Below are 15,617 nucleotides of genomic sequence, written 5' to 3' on the forward strand. Positions count from 1 at the left end.
GGCACTGGTGAGGCCACATCTGGAATATTGTGTCCAGTTTTGGGCCCCCAGTATAAAAAGGATGTGGATTTGCTGGAGCAGGTTCAGCAAAGGGCAACAAAAATGATTAAGGTCTGGAGCACAAGACCTATGAAGATAGGCTGAGGGATTTGGGCTTGTTTAGTTTACAGAAGAGAAGACTTAGAGGTGATTTAATAGCAGCCTTCAACTTCCTGAAGGGAAGCTCTAAAAAGGAGGGTGAGAAACTGTTCTCAGTGGTGTCAGATGGCAGAACAAGGAGTAATGGTCTGAAGTTGAAGAGGGAGAGGTGTAGGTTAGATATTAGGAAAAAACTACTTCACCAGGAGGGTGGTGAAGCATTGGAATGTGTTGCCTAGAGAGGTGGTCGTTTCTCCATCCCTTGAGGTTTTTAAGTCCCCGCTGGACAAGGTCCTGGCTGGGATGACTTAGTGGGGGTTGATCCTGCTTGAAGCAGGGGACTGGATTAGATGACCTCCTGAGGTCCCTTCCAGCCCTGTGATTCTGTGAGATAACATGCTGAATTAAGACATTGAGTAGTTTCCCACCTTGCACCACAGTTATGTCCTTCCCACAGTTCAACAGCCACTGGCACAGTCCTACCTTTTCTTTACCTGGACAGTGATTTATGGTGCCTGTACCTACATCCAGCACTGAATGCTAGTAACAGTTCCCATACAATTCAGTATAGCCTTTGCTGTGAGAATGAAAGTGAAAGCTCTTGGAGCAATGATGGGAAATTCAGTGCTTTCACTTCATTCCATAGTCCGAGCTCGAAGTGCACATACAGGAAAATCCCCATTTCTACTCATCTACCTTCCACTCATCTCTGAAATACCCCATGGGCTGAAGCCGCTGCAGAATAAACAGGACTGGGTAAGCATACACCTTACAGTTAAGTCTTCCTCTTGCAAGATTCCCAGCTGTTGGAAGTGAATTTACTAGGGAACGAAGCAGTGAGGGATCAGAAAAATTATTTTGGATGCTTGACATCTTTCAGGTACTGTAGTACATTATTCTTTTCCAGGCTCTGAACAGGTGACAACTGGATTGCTTTTTTCTCTTGCAAAGTTTGCTGGTTTCTCTTTAAAGAGTCACTTCGAAATTTGCACTGAAAAATCTAAGCCATTGTCAGCTGAACAATGCATGCTGTTAGAGCCTATGTCGTACAAGGAAATTGCACGCTGCTTCTACTCTGTGCATGTTGCTTAAGATGTACTAAAAATCCTAAGCGCTTAAAACATTTCTCTGAAATCTTGAATGCTTTCCCAAATGTTTTAATCTCACAAAGACTGTTTCTGCCTGCCTCAGACTATGCATTCATTGCAAAATAGTTCACATTATTTTGTATTTTGTGTTAGTTACGTCTCTCAGTTAGTTGAGGTGAAATGCTACTGACCTGGCATTTGCCCAGCTAACTACATGGAGGTATAAATTACAGTCTGCAGGAGAAGTTTACCCTGAAATTGTTAACAATGTAAAAGCACACCACATTCTTCTGCGGTGTAGATATAACCTATGAGACAGGGATGCTAAAATGTACTGCATGTGAGCGCTGCTCAGCAAAACTTTTGCTTGATACTTCCCGTTTTTGCACCATTTATACCTGTGCAAAGTAGGGAAAACATGTCATCCTATCAGACCGGTCCCCATGTTACACTGCCTTTACACTAGAGTGAATAATCACAGTGGACAGTCAGGTTTTGAATTGGTATAGCACACCCAGAACTTTTTTCAGGTGGGTGCCCCCCACACATTGGTCATGTTACATCCTGTTGGCATGGGCAATAGCGACCCTTTTTTCCAAAGTAGATGTTTTGTAGATGTTTTGCAAAGGAGGTGGTTTTAAAGGGTTTGTTATAACTTTACAATTAAAATGCTTGCAACTTAATTTTGATAAGCAGTCAGCACTGTAACTCACATAATGCAGTAAACAATGCTTGAGTATTTTCCAGTGTTTTGAGCAAAGGTAGTTTAAACTATTCTGCTGATTGTGCTTGTTTTCCCACTGAATCTAGAACAACTTCCCCACATAATCCCAGCTCTCCTACTAACTGCATCTTTCCCTGTTTGGTTTGTCTCTGAGCCTGGCTCTGCCTCTGGGTACATGCCTACAGAATTTAATCCTATGTTCTTTTATGTCCTCTCTGCTTGTCTTGTGTATTTCTTTTTAGAGCAGCAGTGTTTATTTTGTAACGTAACTGACAGGGAAAAGTGGGACCTGTTTTCACCAGCTGAGTAACGCAGCCAAATTCAGATGCCCCAGTTCAGTAGGAATAACCCTTACAGTGAAAATAAATCCAGCCAGGATTATAGAATCATAGAACACTAGAACTGGAAGGGATCTGGAGAGGTCATCATGCCCTTGTGACAGGACCAAGCACCATCTACACCATCCCTAGATTGCAAGAATGAAGCTGAAGACCTCAAATTGACATTTCAAAGAAAGATTTCTGGGGCTGTTTGCCATTGATGGCTTGATTGGCTAGTTTGTTTTTGTTTTTTGTTTTTGTGGCTTGACTTTCTTGTTGTCTTCAACCTCAGGTTGTGTTCATTGTTTTATATTTGTTGTACACTGATTGTGGATTGATTTTCCAGTTAGCAGGTACTCAGGTGGGAGTGTGTGGCCCTGAATTCCTCAGACAGTGGCCAATGTCAGGTGTCTCAGGGGAATAAACAGATAATCATCAATGAATAGTAACAGAGAGTAAGCCGTGCTAGTCTATACACTGCTTTTTGTTTAGATAATCATCATGTGATCCATCCCCTTTTGCCCATTCTCAGCCCTGACAAACAGAGGCTAAGGACAATTTCCCCGCCCAGCCTGAACATAAGAATGGCTATTCTGGGTCAGACCAAAGGTTCATCTAGGTCAGTATCCTGTTTACCAACAGAGGCCAATGCCAGATGCCCCATGGGAGAGAACAGAACAGGTAATCATCAGAGTGATTCCTCTGCGGTCATCCATTTCCAGCCCCGGACAAACAGAGGCGAGGGACACCATTCCTACCCATCCTGGCTAATAGCCATTGATGGACCTAACCTCCATGAGTTTATGTAGTTCTCTTCTGAATCCAGTTAAAGTCCTGGTCTTCACAACATCCTCTGGCAAAGAGTTCTACAGGTTGACTGTGCACTGTGTGAAGAAACACTTCCTTTTGTTTGTTTTTTATAAACCTTCTGCCTGTTAATTTTATTGAGTGAGCCCTAGCTCTTGTGTCATGAAAAGTAACTAACACCTCCTGATTTACTTGCTCTGCACCATTCATGATTTCATAGAGCTCCATTATATCCACCCTTAGTCATCTCTTTTCCAAGTTGAAAAGTCCCAGTCTTATTAATTTTCCTGATACAGAAGCTGTACCATACCCTGATAATTTTGTTGGCCTTTTCTGAACCTTCTCCAGTTCCATTATAACTTTTTTTAAAATGGGGTGATCAGATTTTCATGCAATAATCAAGATGCTGGTGTACCATGGATTTCTATAAGCGCAATATACTATTTTCTGTCATTTATCATGGGTGTGACCAGGTTTGCCATGGTCCCATTTTCTGTCATATTATCTCTTTCTTTACAATTTTCAACAGTTGATTAGCTTTCTTGATTACCACTGCTCATTGACTGGATGTCTTGTCCCCCAGGCCTCTTTGCAAGGGTGGAGGCAAATTAGTCCCTGATGTAACTCTACTGACATCAGGGCATTGGCTTTGCTGGGGGTCTATGAATGGTTTGGAGGGGTGATTGGGGGTCTGCGCTTAGGAGTCACTTGTAACCTGCAATGGGAAGACAGGTAACCTAAAACTTGCAAAGATTACAAGAGTGACACAACATATTGTACGTTTTGTGCCTTGTCACTTGTTAAAATGGAGGCTGTCCTCCCTCTGGTGGTTGAAAGGAAAAGTGCAGGAATGTCATCATTTAGCATCAGCAAATTCAGATGCACAATAAATATGTTTATTTTCTATGAGCTTGATGGCTCTCAGAATAGTGCTGGGGAAATCCAGCAGCTTGGCACTAGAATCACTTGTCCAGATCTCAGCCATGGCAGCAATGCAAGGAAATTATGAGAGTCTGAAACCTGCTCAGGCCAAATTCCTACTAGACATATGTCCACATGGCAGACATCTGCACCCTGACCATGGCCTTGCCTCCTCTCCATCATAGACACCAAGGAGTACCCTGGCCGTGGAGGGAATTACGCTCTTGTCCTTAGAAATGATTAACCCATAGCCTATGTGAAGCTACCTTCCTCTTGTTTTCAGCAGCAGGCCTTTGTTACAAGGGCTGGGAAAAGCTCCACAGTTTGGAGAATGGTCTTTCCTGCCCCTTCCCCAATGTCCCATGCAATTCTGGTTGGGTTTCAGTGTGGCATTCTGCCAATTTGAAATTCTAGCTGGGTTTTGCTCAGACATTCTCTCCTCAAAACTCCCATTGCCCTGCTCTTCTTTGTGCCCAGAACCAGAGGCCAGAGTGGTCACAAAGGTCAGGGTCCATCTAACCCAGGGTCTCACAGAGTCAGAATCAGGAAAAGCACCAAAATGTCCCCTCCACCAGGAGCCAACCCCCTTCCCTTGACAAGACGGAGCTGCCTCCCTGTGCTGCCCACTCGTCACCCGAGTGCTTTCACTGCATTGTATGGCACATTCTTCTTTAGGTAAAAAGCCTGCGTGCTGAGGGATTGTTTTGTGACTGGTGAAAAGGAGACAAAACAGGATGAAACAGGGATGGGAATTCTAAAGACCGTGAATTCGGTTCATACCGAGGAAACTGATGTCACCTCTTCTGCTCTTACAGAACAATATCAAAACGTTGAATGTCTCCAGCACCTTTCACCTCAGGCTCTTGCAACAGATATCTGGGTCCCCAATGGGCTCCCTCCAGAAAACAGCTCTCTGCCTCCTGCTCCTGTTCATTTTCTCACCTGTCTGCAAGAATAGTAAGTCACCTCATTTTACCATGTTTCCTACTCACCGCACAATACTGTGTTTTTTATGTTGCAAGGAGAAAGCTGAATGGTTAACCATTAACACCATCAACCTAATCATCTGTTCCATGCAAAGCTTTCAGGGAGGCAGAGAGTATTGGATGATAAATAGGTTGAGAACAACCACTGGGCTAGGCTAAGGAGGAAACCAAGATAAGCTACTTAGAACTGAAGCTAGAATTTTCCATAGAGATGGACCAGAAACTTGGCAAAAGGAGACATTACAGTAGAGATTATTTAAGGAATTCAACAAATCACAGCACTCCCACACCTACCACCAGCAGCCTGGTTGGGATTAAGCCAGAACAATTGTTATCATCATTTGTTTCTTGTAAACTCTGCTCCCATTGGCTCAGCCAATAAAGAAGTTCAGCTTCGGGAATGTTGGTAGGACCCCTGTCTACAAAGCCTCAAGGTTCTTGACTAAAGTTGGGACTAAAATGCTAACAGTACTTCTTCACCAACTGGAGATGTTCTTCAGATAAGATAGACTTGAATGGTCGCCATCAGTTCTTTAATCACTGGAATTACACTAAAGATCAGTTTAGCCCAAATTAAAAGTCTGTGCTCCATTACACATATTTGTTTATGTAGGGTTGTGTGAGTGTAACTTGCGAAAAAATATGGCCAAATGGTGTCTAACAGATACAAGATTTCTCCACTTAAACTTACTCATATCTTAGTAATCAAACGCTTAGTGATTTCTGCTTGAGTAATAATTTATTTGTGTTCTTTTTCCCACTGCCTCCTTCAGACTTTGCAGAATTTTCTTGCCACTATAACAAGACAGAATACAACAAAACGGCTAAAATTGAATGTAATGGCACACGGAATATTAAAAATGTAGTAATTAAGCGCTGTCAAAGTTGTGCTGAAGAGAGCCCATGCCCAGAAATTCTTTTTAACACAATGAATTCCAATGAAACAGAAAAAGGAAGATTTCAGTTGGAGCGACGTAAACAACATACAGTAATGCACTTACAGGAAGTAAAAGTAACTGATCAAGGAAGTTATAAATGGTATCTTTTTGCTGACTCTGGGGAACAGGAGGAATGTATATCCCTGGAGATTACAGGTAAATTCACAGAACAGGGAGAATCATGGACACTGTAATAAGACTATTCCACATGTCAGATATTTTTTGACCATTTTAATAAATAAGTTCAGTTAGACCCTGGATTCATTTCCAAAGGACTATTACCAGCACTTTTGAGAGAAAATAAAAACATTTTCAGACTAAATAACCTATAACAGACAAATTAGACACTGAGTCAGGTCCTGCCCTGCCCCACTAATTTAACAAGTTGAAATACAATAAAAAAGGACTGGTGTCCTCTGAAGAACAGGTGAAAGGTCAGCATTTAGTGTTTGTATACTTAACATGTGGTAACGAGCAAGCTCACCAAGTTACAAGGTTCTTGCTCACTGGGGAGATGGAATTTAAGTACGATCTTCTCCTTCTTCCAATCATTTGTATTATTTCAGCTTCTTTAGGACCAGATTGTGGCCCGGTCTATGTGGCCACCCAGTAACCTTTCTCAGGCATGCCCTTCCCTTGTGCCTGTTGCCCAGTAAGAAATGTAAGTTGCTTTTACCCTTCACACCACATTATATTGCTCCATTCCCACAGAGAATCCAGCCAGGAAGTTTGTTACAATTTCAGGGCAAGTTCATCCTCATCTAAACTTCAGTGGCACTACCTCCCACACCAAGGCTGAATTTGACCCTTAGGTTAGCTGTTCCTCAGGTCCCCTAGCCCCCCATTGAGGAAATGGCTATGTGAAGTTATGTTCAGATGAATCTAACAGCTTGCAAATGTCAGAAAGCAATCCAGTTGTTGCAGACCCTATCCTGCAACTATCATTCCCATGGTGTAGGATCAGGCTTCCAAAACAACATTGGATTTTACTAGCACGAAAAAGCAGATTTACAAGCCGTAATCAAAACTGTTTTTCTTTCAGTTCCTGAAGCTGAGCCTAACCTCATTAGGGATGGTGCCAAGCTCACCTGTCTATCACCTATTGGGCATCCACAAAGGCAGATCCACTGGTTTGATGACTGTGGGAATAACCTGACGAGCAGCGCACACCTGGTATCCGGGGAAGTAGAACGTGGCTTAACCAGCCTTACCAGCACGCTCAATCCAAATCCCAGCATAACTTCACGTGGATATTGCTGCACCGTGCTGTATGATGAGCGCACCAAGAGAAACAAAACTATGTGCATGAGTGCAGAAGGCGTTGCTGATTATCTTGATTTAGGTATAAAATACTTTGAGTTTCAGCCACATACCTATCATCTCCTGCTGATGAAACATTAGCAGGTGCCTTGTGCAGAATTCTTGGTCCCCAGCTGGAAAGGGAGGTGTGGCAGGAAGTTCTTGGAATATTAGTCCGAGTGTTATGATGAGCACCAGCCACATACAGTTCCCTTAGGCCTTTCTGAACATCTACTCTAAAGAAGCTGCAAAGGAGATGACAAAAAGGCTATGTCTAGACTGTGGTTGCTATTTCAGGATGCAAATGTATCCCATGGCTAAACACAGTGCTCGAAATAGCAGGTCTATTTCAAGTGCAGTATTTTGTTCCTGCTAACCCTCATCATGAGAGGGGTAGCGGGAAGTTCAAAATAAGTTAACTCAAAATAACTTCAAGTTGCGTTGTTATTTCGAGTCACGGCTATAGTGTAGCTGTAGCCAAAGACAAGATGTTTAGCAGTTGCCAAATGTACCGTAGGAATCACAGATCATCCCACTGTGAATTGCTGCTTTGGTTGGTGCTGTCATGTTTTGGAGTCCATGGTAACACACCTGTTTTTATTTCAGATCCCAAAACCAGGAAAGAACATGTGGCCACCATTGTAGCACTTGTCTTTCTGGTGCTCTGCTGTTTTGCGGCTGTTCTCTACTACAAGTACCGCCAGCGAGGTACAGTTTGTCAATACACTAGAAAGGTAAAGCCTGTCTGGTTGGCACCTGATGAATTTCAAAAAGTCACTTGCTGAGAGCTACAGGTTGAACCTCTTTTGTCCGGCACCCTTAAGTAGTGCTGATTGAGAGAGTTTGCTGGACCATGGGTGGTCCATATTGGCACATTACCAACACTTCCACTGCTTACTTGGCTCTTTGAAGACATTTAGGGGTAAACAACAGCTAAATATCAGCACAGAACACTGAGAGCCAGGACTGGTGGCTGTAAACAAACTTTACGGGACTACGGGAAACTTGGCCATGCTCATGATAAGTGGTCAATTAAATAAGTGGCTAATTAAAATTATGTCAGATTACAGATGTTGCTGGATGAGAGAGTGCCCGGCGAGACAGGTTCAACCTGTAGTACCCTCAAAACTCAGCTAATCCACATTTAATGATTGTCAGCTTGAACAAGCATGTGAGGTCTACTCTTGGAGTCAGCAGAGAGTAGAGCGTCCCTATGTATCCTCAAATGACGGAGTTGCAAGCAATCAAGGATACCTTCCTTCTCCACTGAAGTACCCTGTGCTTTTTAGCCATATCCATTGTACAGATCAGCACCAGCCCAGACACCTCGGGTTGTGTCTTGCCATGCAAAATAATAAAGTTGGGGAAGTGTAAACCCCAGGTGCCCCTAGTGAAGCCCAAGCCCACAATTGAGAAAAAGTGTTCCCCTGGCATATTTTTGATCCAGTTGAAAGACAATGGGACCAGGGCTCCTAAGGCATTTTTGAAAATGTTTCCTTTTGCCACTAGTGTCAAGCCAGGCAAAGGGTTAATCCCTTGCTAAATGTCAGATGTGATTTTAAGTTAAGCAAAGGGTAGCAGTGCCAAAGGCAGCCCAGAGAAAGAACTTCGAGTGCACACAGAACAGCACTGCACATGGTACACAAGTGATCAAAAATGACAAGAATTCCTGTTGCACCTTGTAAACTAACAGATTTTTTAGAGGACAAGCTTTCGTAAGCAAAGACCCACTTTGTCAGATGGTCTCATTGCTTTTGTGGATACAGACTCACATGGCTACCCTCTGATACAAGTGAACAAGGAACAACACAGAGAGCTGTACCAACACACGTGGCTGACTCCAGTCAAAATCAAAACAGAGTCCTTTCCTGTATCTGTGCTCACAGGGGAACGTTGCCTCTCATTTAGTGTTGCCTCTGGGTTTGTTCAACATGGAGGAGACAAAATCTGCCTCAATCTGTGGCTAAAATCTGTTTTCCCTGTTGCAGTTTTGTTCCTAAAATTAAGTCATCATATACTTTTGTATATTTTCTAATGCCAATCTCTTTCCTCCTTCATTTTCCTAGCAGAGGCCAGAGGGAATATCGTAGACCTGATCAGAACCCTGTATCCAGTCCTGAGACAATGTAAGCCTTTTAATTTTTAATATTTTATCTAACCATGGGCCAAGTTCACCCATCATGTACTTAAGAACGTCAGAACGGCCATGCTGGGTCAGACCAAAGGTCCATTCAGCCCAGCATCCTTTCTGCCAACAGTGGCCAATACTAGGTGCCCCAGAGGGAGTGGACCAAACAGGAAACGATCAAGCGATCTCTCCTGCCATCCATCTCCAGCTTCTGACAAACAGAGGCTAGGGACACCATTCCTCACCCATCCTGGCTAACAGCCATTAATGGACCTAGACTCCATGAATTTATCTAGCTCTTTTTAAAACTCTGGAAAAGTCCTGGCCTTCACAGCTTCCTCTGGCAAGGAGTTCCAGCAGTTGACTGTGAGCTGTATGAAGAAGAACTTCCTTATTTGTTTTAAACCTGCTGCCTATTAATTTCATTTGGTGTCCTGTATTTCTGATGTTATGGGAACAAGTAAATAATTTTTCCCTGTTCACTTTCTCCACAGCACTCACAATTTTATAGACCTCTATCATATCCCCCCTTAGTCTCCTCTATTCTAAGCTGAAGAGTCCTAGGCTCTTTAAGCTCTCCTCAGCTGATTCAGTAATTCAGCTGAAGTTAATGGAGTGGTGCCCAGGTTGAATTTAGCCCAGTGTAGGTGTGTTGTGATGGCTTCGTTACATTTCAGTGCGCTTCAAAACAAATAGCCAATAAGAATCGAGTGTCTTGTGTTGCATTAGCTGGCTGCACAACCTTCTCCCAGACAGCTCTGCTGAGACATACCTCAGTTTTGACCTGCAGACAATATGTTCTGGGATCACACATAGCCCCATAGGAAAATGCCTCTGTCTCCTGATCTGTACCACCCCCTGCCAGTCCTGGGGCACCCTACTGCTCTGCTGATGGGCTCCTGACCGTCCATGTCAGTGCTGCCACTGTCATTCAGCCACCATACAGCTCTACCCACGCATGTTAGTCCTGCTGAAATTCAGCCTCTGCTCCTCCATACTCATCTGCAGCGAGTCCCGGCAACCCATCCAGATCTCCCATTGCACCGCCTCACTGGTGGGGAGTACTGATGGGCTACAGAAGCCAGGCTTGTGCTGTACAGCATATCTATATTGGTTGGGAGGGTTATACCAGACCTATGAAGACATTCCTAGCTCATAGAGCTGGAAGGGACCTTCAGGAGGCTATTGAGTCCAGTCCCCTGCACTCACAGACCTATCACCACCCCTAACAGATTTATTTATTTTTTAAGTCTATTTTCCCTCCCCCTTGCCATTCCAGGAAATGGCTATCCAGCTGCACCATATTTGGACTCTGGGGCATTTTTGCCGGGACAATCTATGTCATTTGGAGAGAGGGGTTAACTAGTCATGGGATGGGAGTTTTAAACAGTGATGGTAATTAACCTGTGGAACAATTTAGCCTGGGCCGTTGTGGATTCTCCAGCACTGGCAATTTTTCGTACACCGTTGGATTGGTTTAAGATGTGCTCTACTTCCAAAGGAATGATTCTGGGGAACTTCAATGGCCTGTGTTATGCAGGGGTTCAGACTAGATGATCACAATGGTCCCTTCTGGCCGTGGGAGGCAGGGATCTAGTACCCACAACGCAAAGAATGTCTCTTGCCCGAACATGCTGCCGCTGCTCTGCTGGGGGTTTGCCAGTGCAGCTCTACTGTGTTGGCAAAGCCTTTGCAGTGCAGAATCCACCTCAGCCTTATAGGCAGTTCCACCTGGTCAGAGTGGAGCTACTTTGGCAGGGCCGTGCAGGGGAAGCTGACGTTGCCATAGACTTTGCCTTGCCCACACAGCGTGCAGACAGATTCACACTGGGCCTGGTTCTGATCCAACAGACGCCCATTGTACACTGGGGAAATGCCACTGACCATCAAAGTCTTATTTGGACTGGTGGGAGAGGGCTCAGGAGCAGACTCGCTGTCACCCAGGTGGCCACTAGCCGGGCTTCAGACATTTATTTTGTTAAGAGGTAATCGCATCCATGGAGGTCTCACAAAAGTTCCTCCGTTGTTTTTTACAGATGAAAATACACCTAACCAAGACCTGCGAAACCAAGATGGCTCCTGATGGGAAAGAATGATGACCCAGCTTGCGCCAATGCAACTGAATTTAAGCACAGCAGAAGATTCACGGACATTCAGTTCACATACGCTAAACCATCAGACAATGTGAAGCAACTCATATTTTAAAGACTTTGTTGATTGATTTGACCATTTTGCAGGCTGGGGGCTAAATGCTGCACTCAGTTTCACTACTGGTGTTCAGTGGAAACTGTAGTCTGATCATTTGAGCAAAGTTCTTTCCCAAAAACACTCTAAAGCCATATTTCCTCCCTCTTCTGATGGAATTAATTCTTTATTTCCTACCTTTAGAAAGAGCTAAGATGGCAGCTAGATGTATATAGCATTGTATTCTGCCATCAGCTGGCAGCTACCAGGAAAGCTGTGCAGAGCATAATCACCAGCCTTTGTGTTCCTCTAATTCACCATCCCCCAGAAGAATGGGGAGTTGTTAGGGGCTGCAGACCTCAGTACTAACATGCAACTCAGCACCAGATTCAGTCACTTGCAGAATTGTCTAATTGCTTCAGTCAGTCCTGTACTCTTCCCACTGCTCAGCAAACTCAGGGACCAGGGTGTTATCGAACCCATTATTAGGGTCAGGATGTGCCTTCTTCAGGACAGGAAGATACACATACAAAATTCCGTCCAAACCTTTGCAAATGGCAGGCGATTGCATGCCCATGTATCCACTGGGTCTCAGGAGCCTCGTAATCAAAGAGGTGGATATTTTGGTCATTGTTAAGAGGTTAATTAAGTTCTGTTAAGGCCCAAGGCATATCAGCAATGATAGCGTGTCTATGTACATAGAAAGTCATGCAGATCAAGCCAAAGGCCACGGCCAAGCAAGGCAAGGTCTGACACTGTTTTCTCAGACTTTGGTGCATCAAACCACTAATGGCAATGCCTGTCAGAGCTTTTCAGGACTTTCAGTTGGCCTATGTTGGTTTCTACTGCTGGAACTATTCCTCTGTACCAATAGTACAAATATTGTTCTATGCCAAAACATTTGTACCAGCAGAATTCAGAGAAACTAGATGAAAATTTCCAAGTGGAATTTTCATTAGTGACATTTGAAAAATGTCAACCCAAACAAGCCTTTTTGCACTCAAGTTGTACCGGGAGAACCTGTGTTCCAGGCTTAGCATATGCACTTTCTCTGTCTGTGGGTGTTTTCTTCACAGTTTATTTTAATTCACTGCAACATTAATTACTTATGTTTTATTTCTCTGAGTTGTCCTTTTGAATTAATTTGCCAGTGTTGGCAATAAGAATAGAAATATATTTGTTCCATAAGGGTTAGAAGTTTCATAACATTGCAAAGGGCACATTGGCCAGTGGGTTATGTCTCAGATGCTCCTATCATGACCGTTATGTATTTACTAAAGGCATGACTATGCTTTCTTTATTTCCAGCACAGAGGTTGAATGCTGTAGGAAGCCAAGGCCCATATCTCTGCATGGGGGTTGGCATATTGCTGTAAATGAGTACCCTAGCGGTTCCTGTGGTGTGGGGCTGCTGCATTAAGTGAAGCTTCTCTCCTGCACTGTGGCCATGGAGGCCCATTGCAGCATCTTGAGCTTCCCACAGAGGTCACAGGGCAGGATTGGGCCTCAGAGATGGCCATGTTACATCTGATGCATTCTCAGCCAGAGACAGCCCAAAGGGAGCCGGGGTACTAGAGGGCGTTGCACGTCTTCCCTATATGTGGCCTCTGGCTCATTTTCTACTCCCCCCGCCACCTGCCTTCCACACCCACTCCAACCCAGCACCACCTTCCCCCCTCACTCGCCATCACAGCCCCTTCCCCACTCATTTTCTGACGGCTGGAGGACCGGCACGGGTTGGGGAGGGCTCTGGACACCTGCTGCCGAGCACATCACTGCAGCTGTGGGTGAGGAAGGGACAAGTCTCAGAAGGCTTCCCTATGCCCCCTCTGGTTGGAGCTGCACTTCAAGCCCCATTTCTCTTCTGTGCAATGGGCACCTTCTAGCTCAGCTGAGCAGGAACACTAGCTGCCTTCCCCAGGCACTCAGCCACATTCCTCCTGACTCCCACTCTAGCAGAAATTGGGTGGGGGGCATATAACTCCCCACATGCCACCTTAGCTCCCAGCTGAACAAGATCCAGGAGAGGGAAATCAAGACCCCTTTATGAAAATTCAGAGCATGATCCACCTATATGCTATGGAAGACACATAGAATGGGAGGCAGAGGAATATTTTTAGTTCCTCTGAGCTTGCTGTTCAAACCAGAATCAAGGGCAATAATCAAAGGGCATCTGATAATAGGTCTCCCCAGTATGATGTCCAACCGCCTCAAACTCCCCGATGGTGATCAGAAGCTTGTAGGACCAAAGTCATAATATGCAACTCCCTAAGTATGGACATTTGAACTAAACTACTGGCTCTGTGCCCCCTTCCCGCAGTCCTGTAAATAGCTGCAATCAAATCACAAGCTGCTTTGCTTTATAATGAAGTGGATCAGTGTCTTTCGCTAAAATGAAAATTCTTGGCTGCAGTGTCATTTTATTACCCAATCTAGTCAAGGCTATGAATGATTTTCACATAAAAATCAGAGAAAGATTAAATCATCTCACTGGCAAGTGTGATTTTTTTTTCCTGTTCTGGTTTTAATCAGACAGGATTTTGAAGGGTCATCGGTTGGGTGATTTAGCTTGGACACCATGTGAGTGAACGAATGATAAACCCTCTACAGGCAAATTTTGAGGCCACCCGGCTGATACTGAAATCATAGAGAAGAACCAAACATGGAATTTTTAGCCATTGCAATTCTGTTGTACAGCTGGATTCATTTAAAATTTCCACCTTATTTGTCTCTCTGTTGTTTTAATATATAGTGTCACTCATTCACCAATGTAACCTACTCTTAGTACCAATGCTTTATATTTTGTACCCTCGTATAGCCATTCTCCATAGATTATCTTAATTCTTCCAAGTTTCTATGATTTAATTATCCCAGTTTAATCCCAGACATTCTCATCCACCCGTATTAATATTTAGACTTTTAGCTTTTGTATATAAGCACTCACCCATTTGGTCAATATTTAGTTGCTTGCTTTCATGTGGTATATTTAAATAAGAATTTTTTTATGTTTGACTTTTCTCAGTAGCTAGCTTCTAGCTGTGCTTTATCATATTATTTCCTATTCTCTACATGAGGCTATAGAGTCTGCCCTTTCATAAATTCATCCTTAAGGCATGTCTTCATCCCTGTTCTATGTACTTTTTTGAATTTACAGACTTTTCCCCATCCCATTACTTTAAACAAAATCTCTACAACCATTTTAATTTCACAGGGCAGCAATATGGTTCCATTTTGATTTGTGGGGAGCACATCCTTCTTGTATAGGCTTCTCCTTTCCCAAAAAAGTCCCCCAATTCCCAATAACACTAAATTCATCCTCCCTAACCCATCATCTCATCCACAGTCAAGACCCTGCAGTTCAGTTTGTCTACCTGGCCCTGTGCGTGGAACTGGAACATGTAGTTTCAGAGACTGAAACCATGAGATACCTGGACTTTAATTTCTCACCTAGCAGTCTAAATTTAGCATGCAGCACCTCTCCCTTACTTTTCCCTCTGTCACATGTACCATGACCACTGATTTTTCCACAGCACTATCATTAGCTTATCTAGATGTCTTGTAAAGTCCACTCCTCTGCCCCAAGCTGGCACTTTACTGTGTAGGTCTCCAGCCATTACAAATTCAATTATATATATTTCTAATAATCAAATCTCCACTACCATTGTCTACCTTTTGCTAATTACTAAGGTTGCTGCCTGCTTCCTGGCAGCGTAATCCCATTGCGAGAGAACTCTAAGAGCTCGTCTGGAAGGTGAGTGCTAAAAATAAGATTGTTTTTCACTCTGCTCAAGCCAGATGCTTTCCTGCTCTGAGACTTTCAAACTTCTTAATAGTGCAGGGGCTGTCATACAGATGTAAGGAATGTGGCAGCAGCAGCTCAATCCTGCTGAAGGAATTTGAGCAATGTGCTCTTTAGAGATCGTTTATGTGGAACGAGGAAGAATTGTAGGGTGTGTATATGCAACTAATTGTTTGTTTTGCAGGACCTGCTGGGTAGCAGGTGAAGCAGTAGTGTTTCACCTATTGTAAACAATTTGTTCTTGAAAAGTCACAAATTAAGCTGTCACCCAGTGTAGGAATTGTGG

General features: G+C 43.8%; 1 protein-coding gene across 1 annotated transcript; it reads left to right on the forward strand.

Moving 5' to 3' along the window:
* Positions 1 to 813: 813 nt before the first annotated feature.
* Positions 814 to 12,826, forward strand: LOC142023486 (CD276 antigen-like). Its single transcript, XM_075014492.1, has 7 exons — positions 814 to 894; positions 4,814 to 4,955; positions 5,758 to 6,078; positions 6,965 to 7,264; positions 7,828 to 7,929; positions 9,288 to 9,347; positions 11,386 to 12,826. Exons 2-7 carry the CDS (start codon positions 4,886 to 4,888, stop codon positions 11,430 to 11,432), a joined length of 900 nt encoding a protein of 299 aa, XP_074870593.1. The 5' UTR covers positions 814 to 894; positions 4,814 to 4,885; the 3' UTR covers positions 11,433 to 12,826.
* The last annotated feature ends 2,791 nt before the right edge of the window (positions 12,827 to 15,617 follow it).

This window comes from Carettochelys insculpta, chromosome 20, assembly GCF_033958435.1.
Source record: "Carettochelys insculpta isolate YL-2023 chromosome 20, ASM3395843v1, whole genome shotgun sequence".
Taxonomy (NCBI): Eukaryota; Metazoa; Chordata; order Testudines; family Carettochelyidae; genus Carettochelys; species Carettochelys insculpta.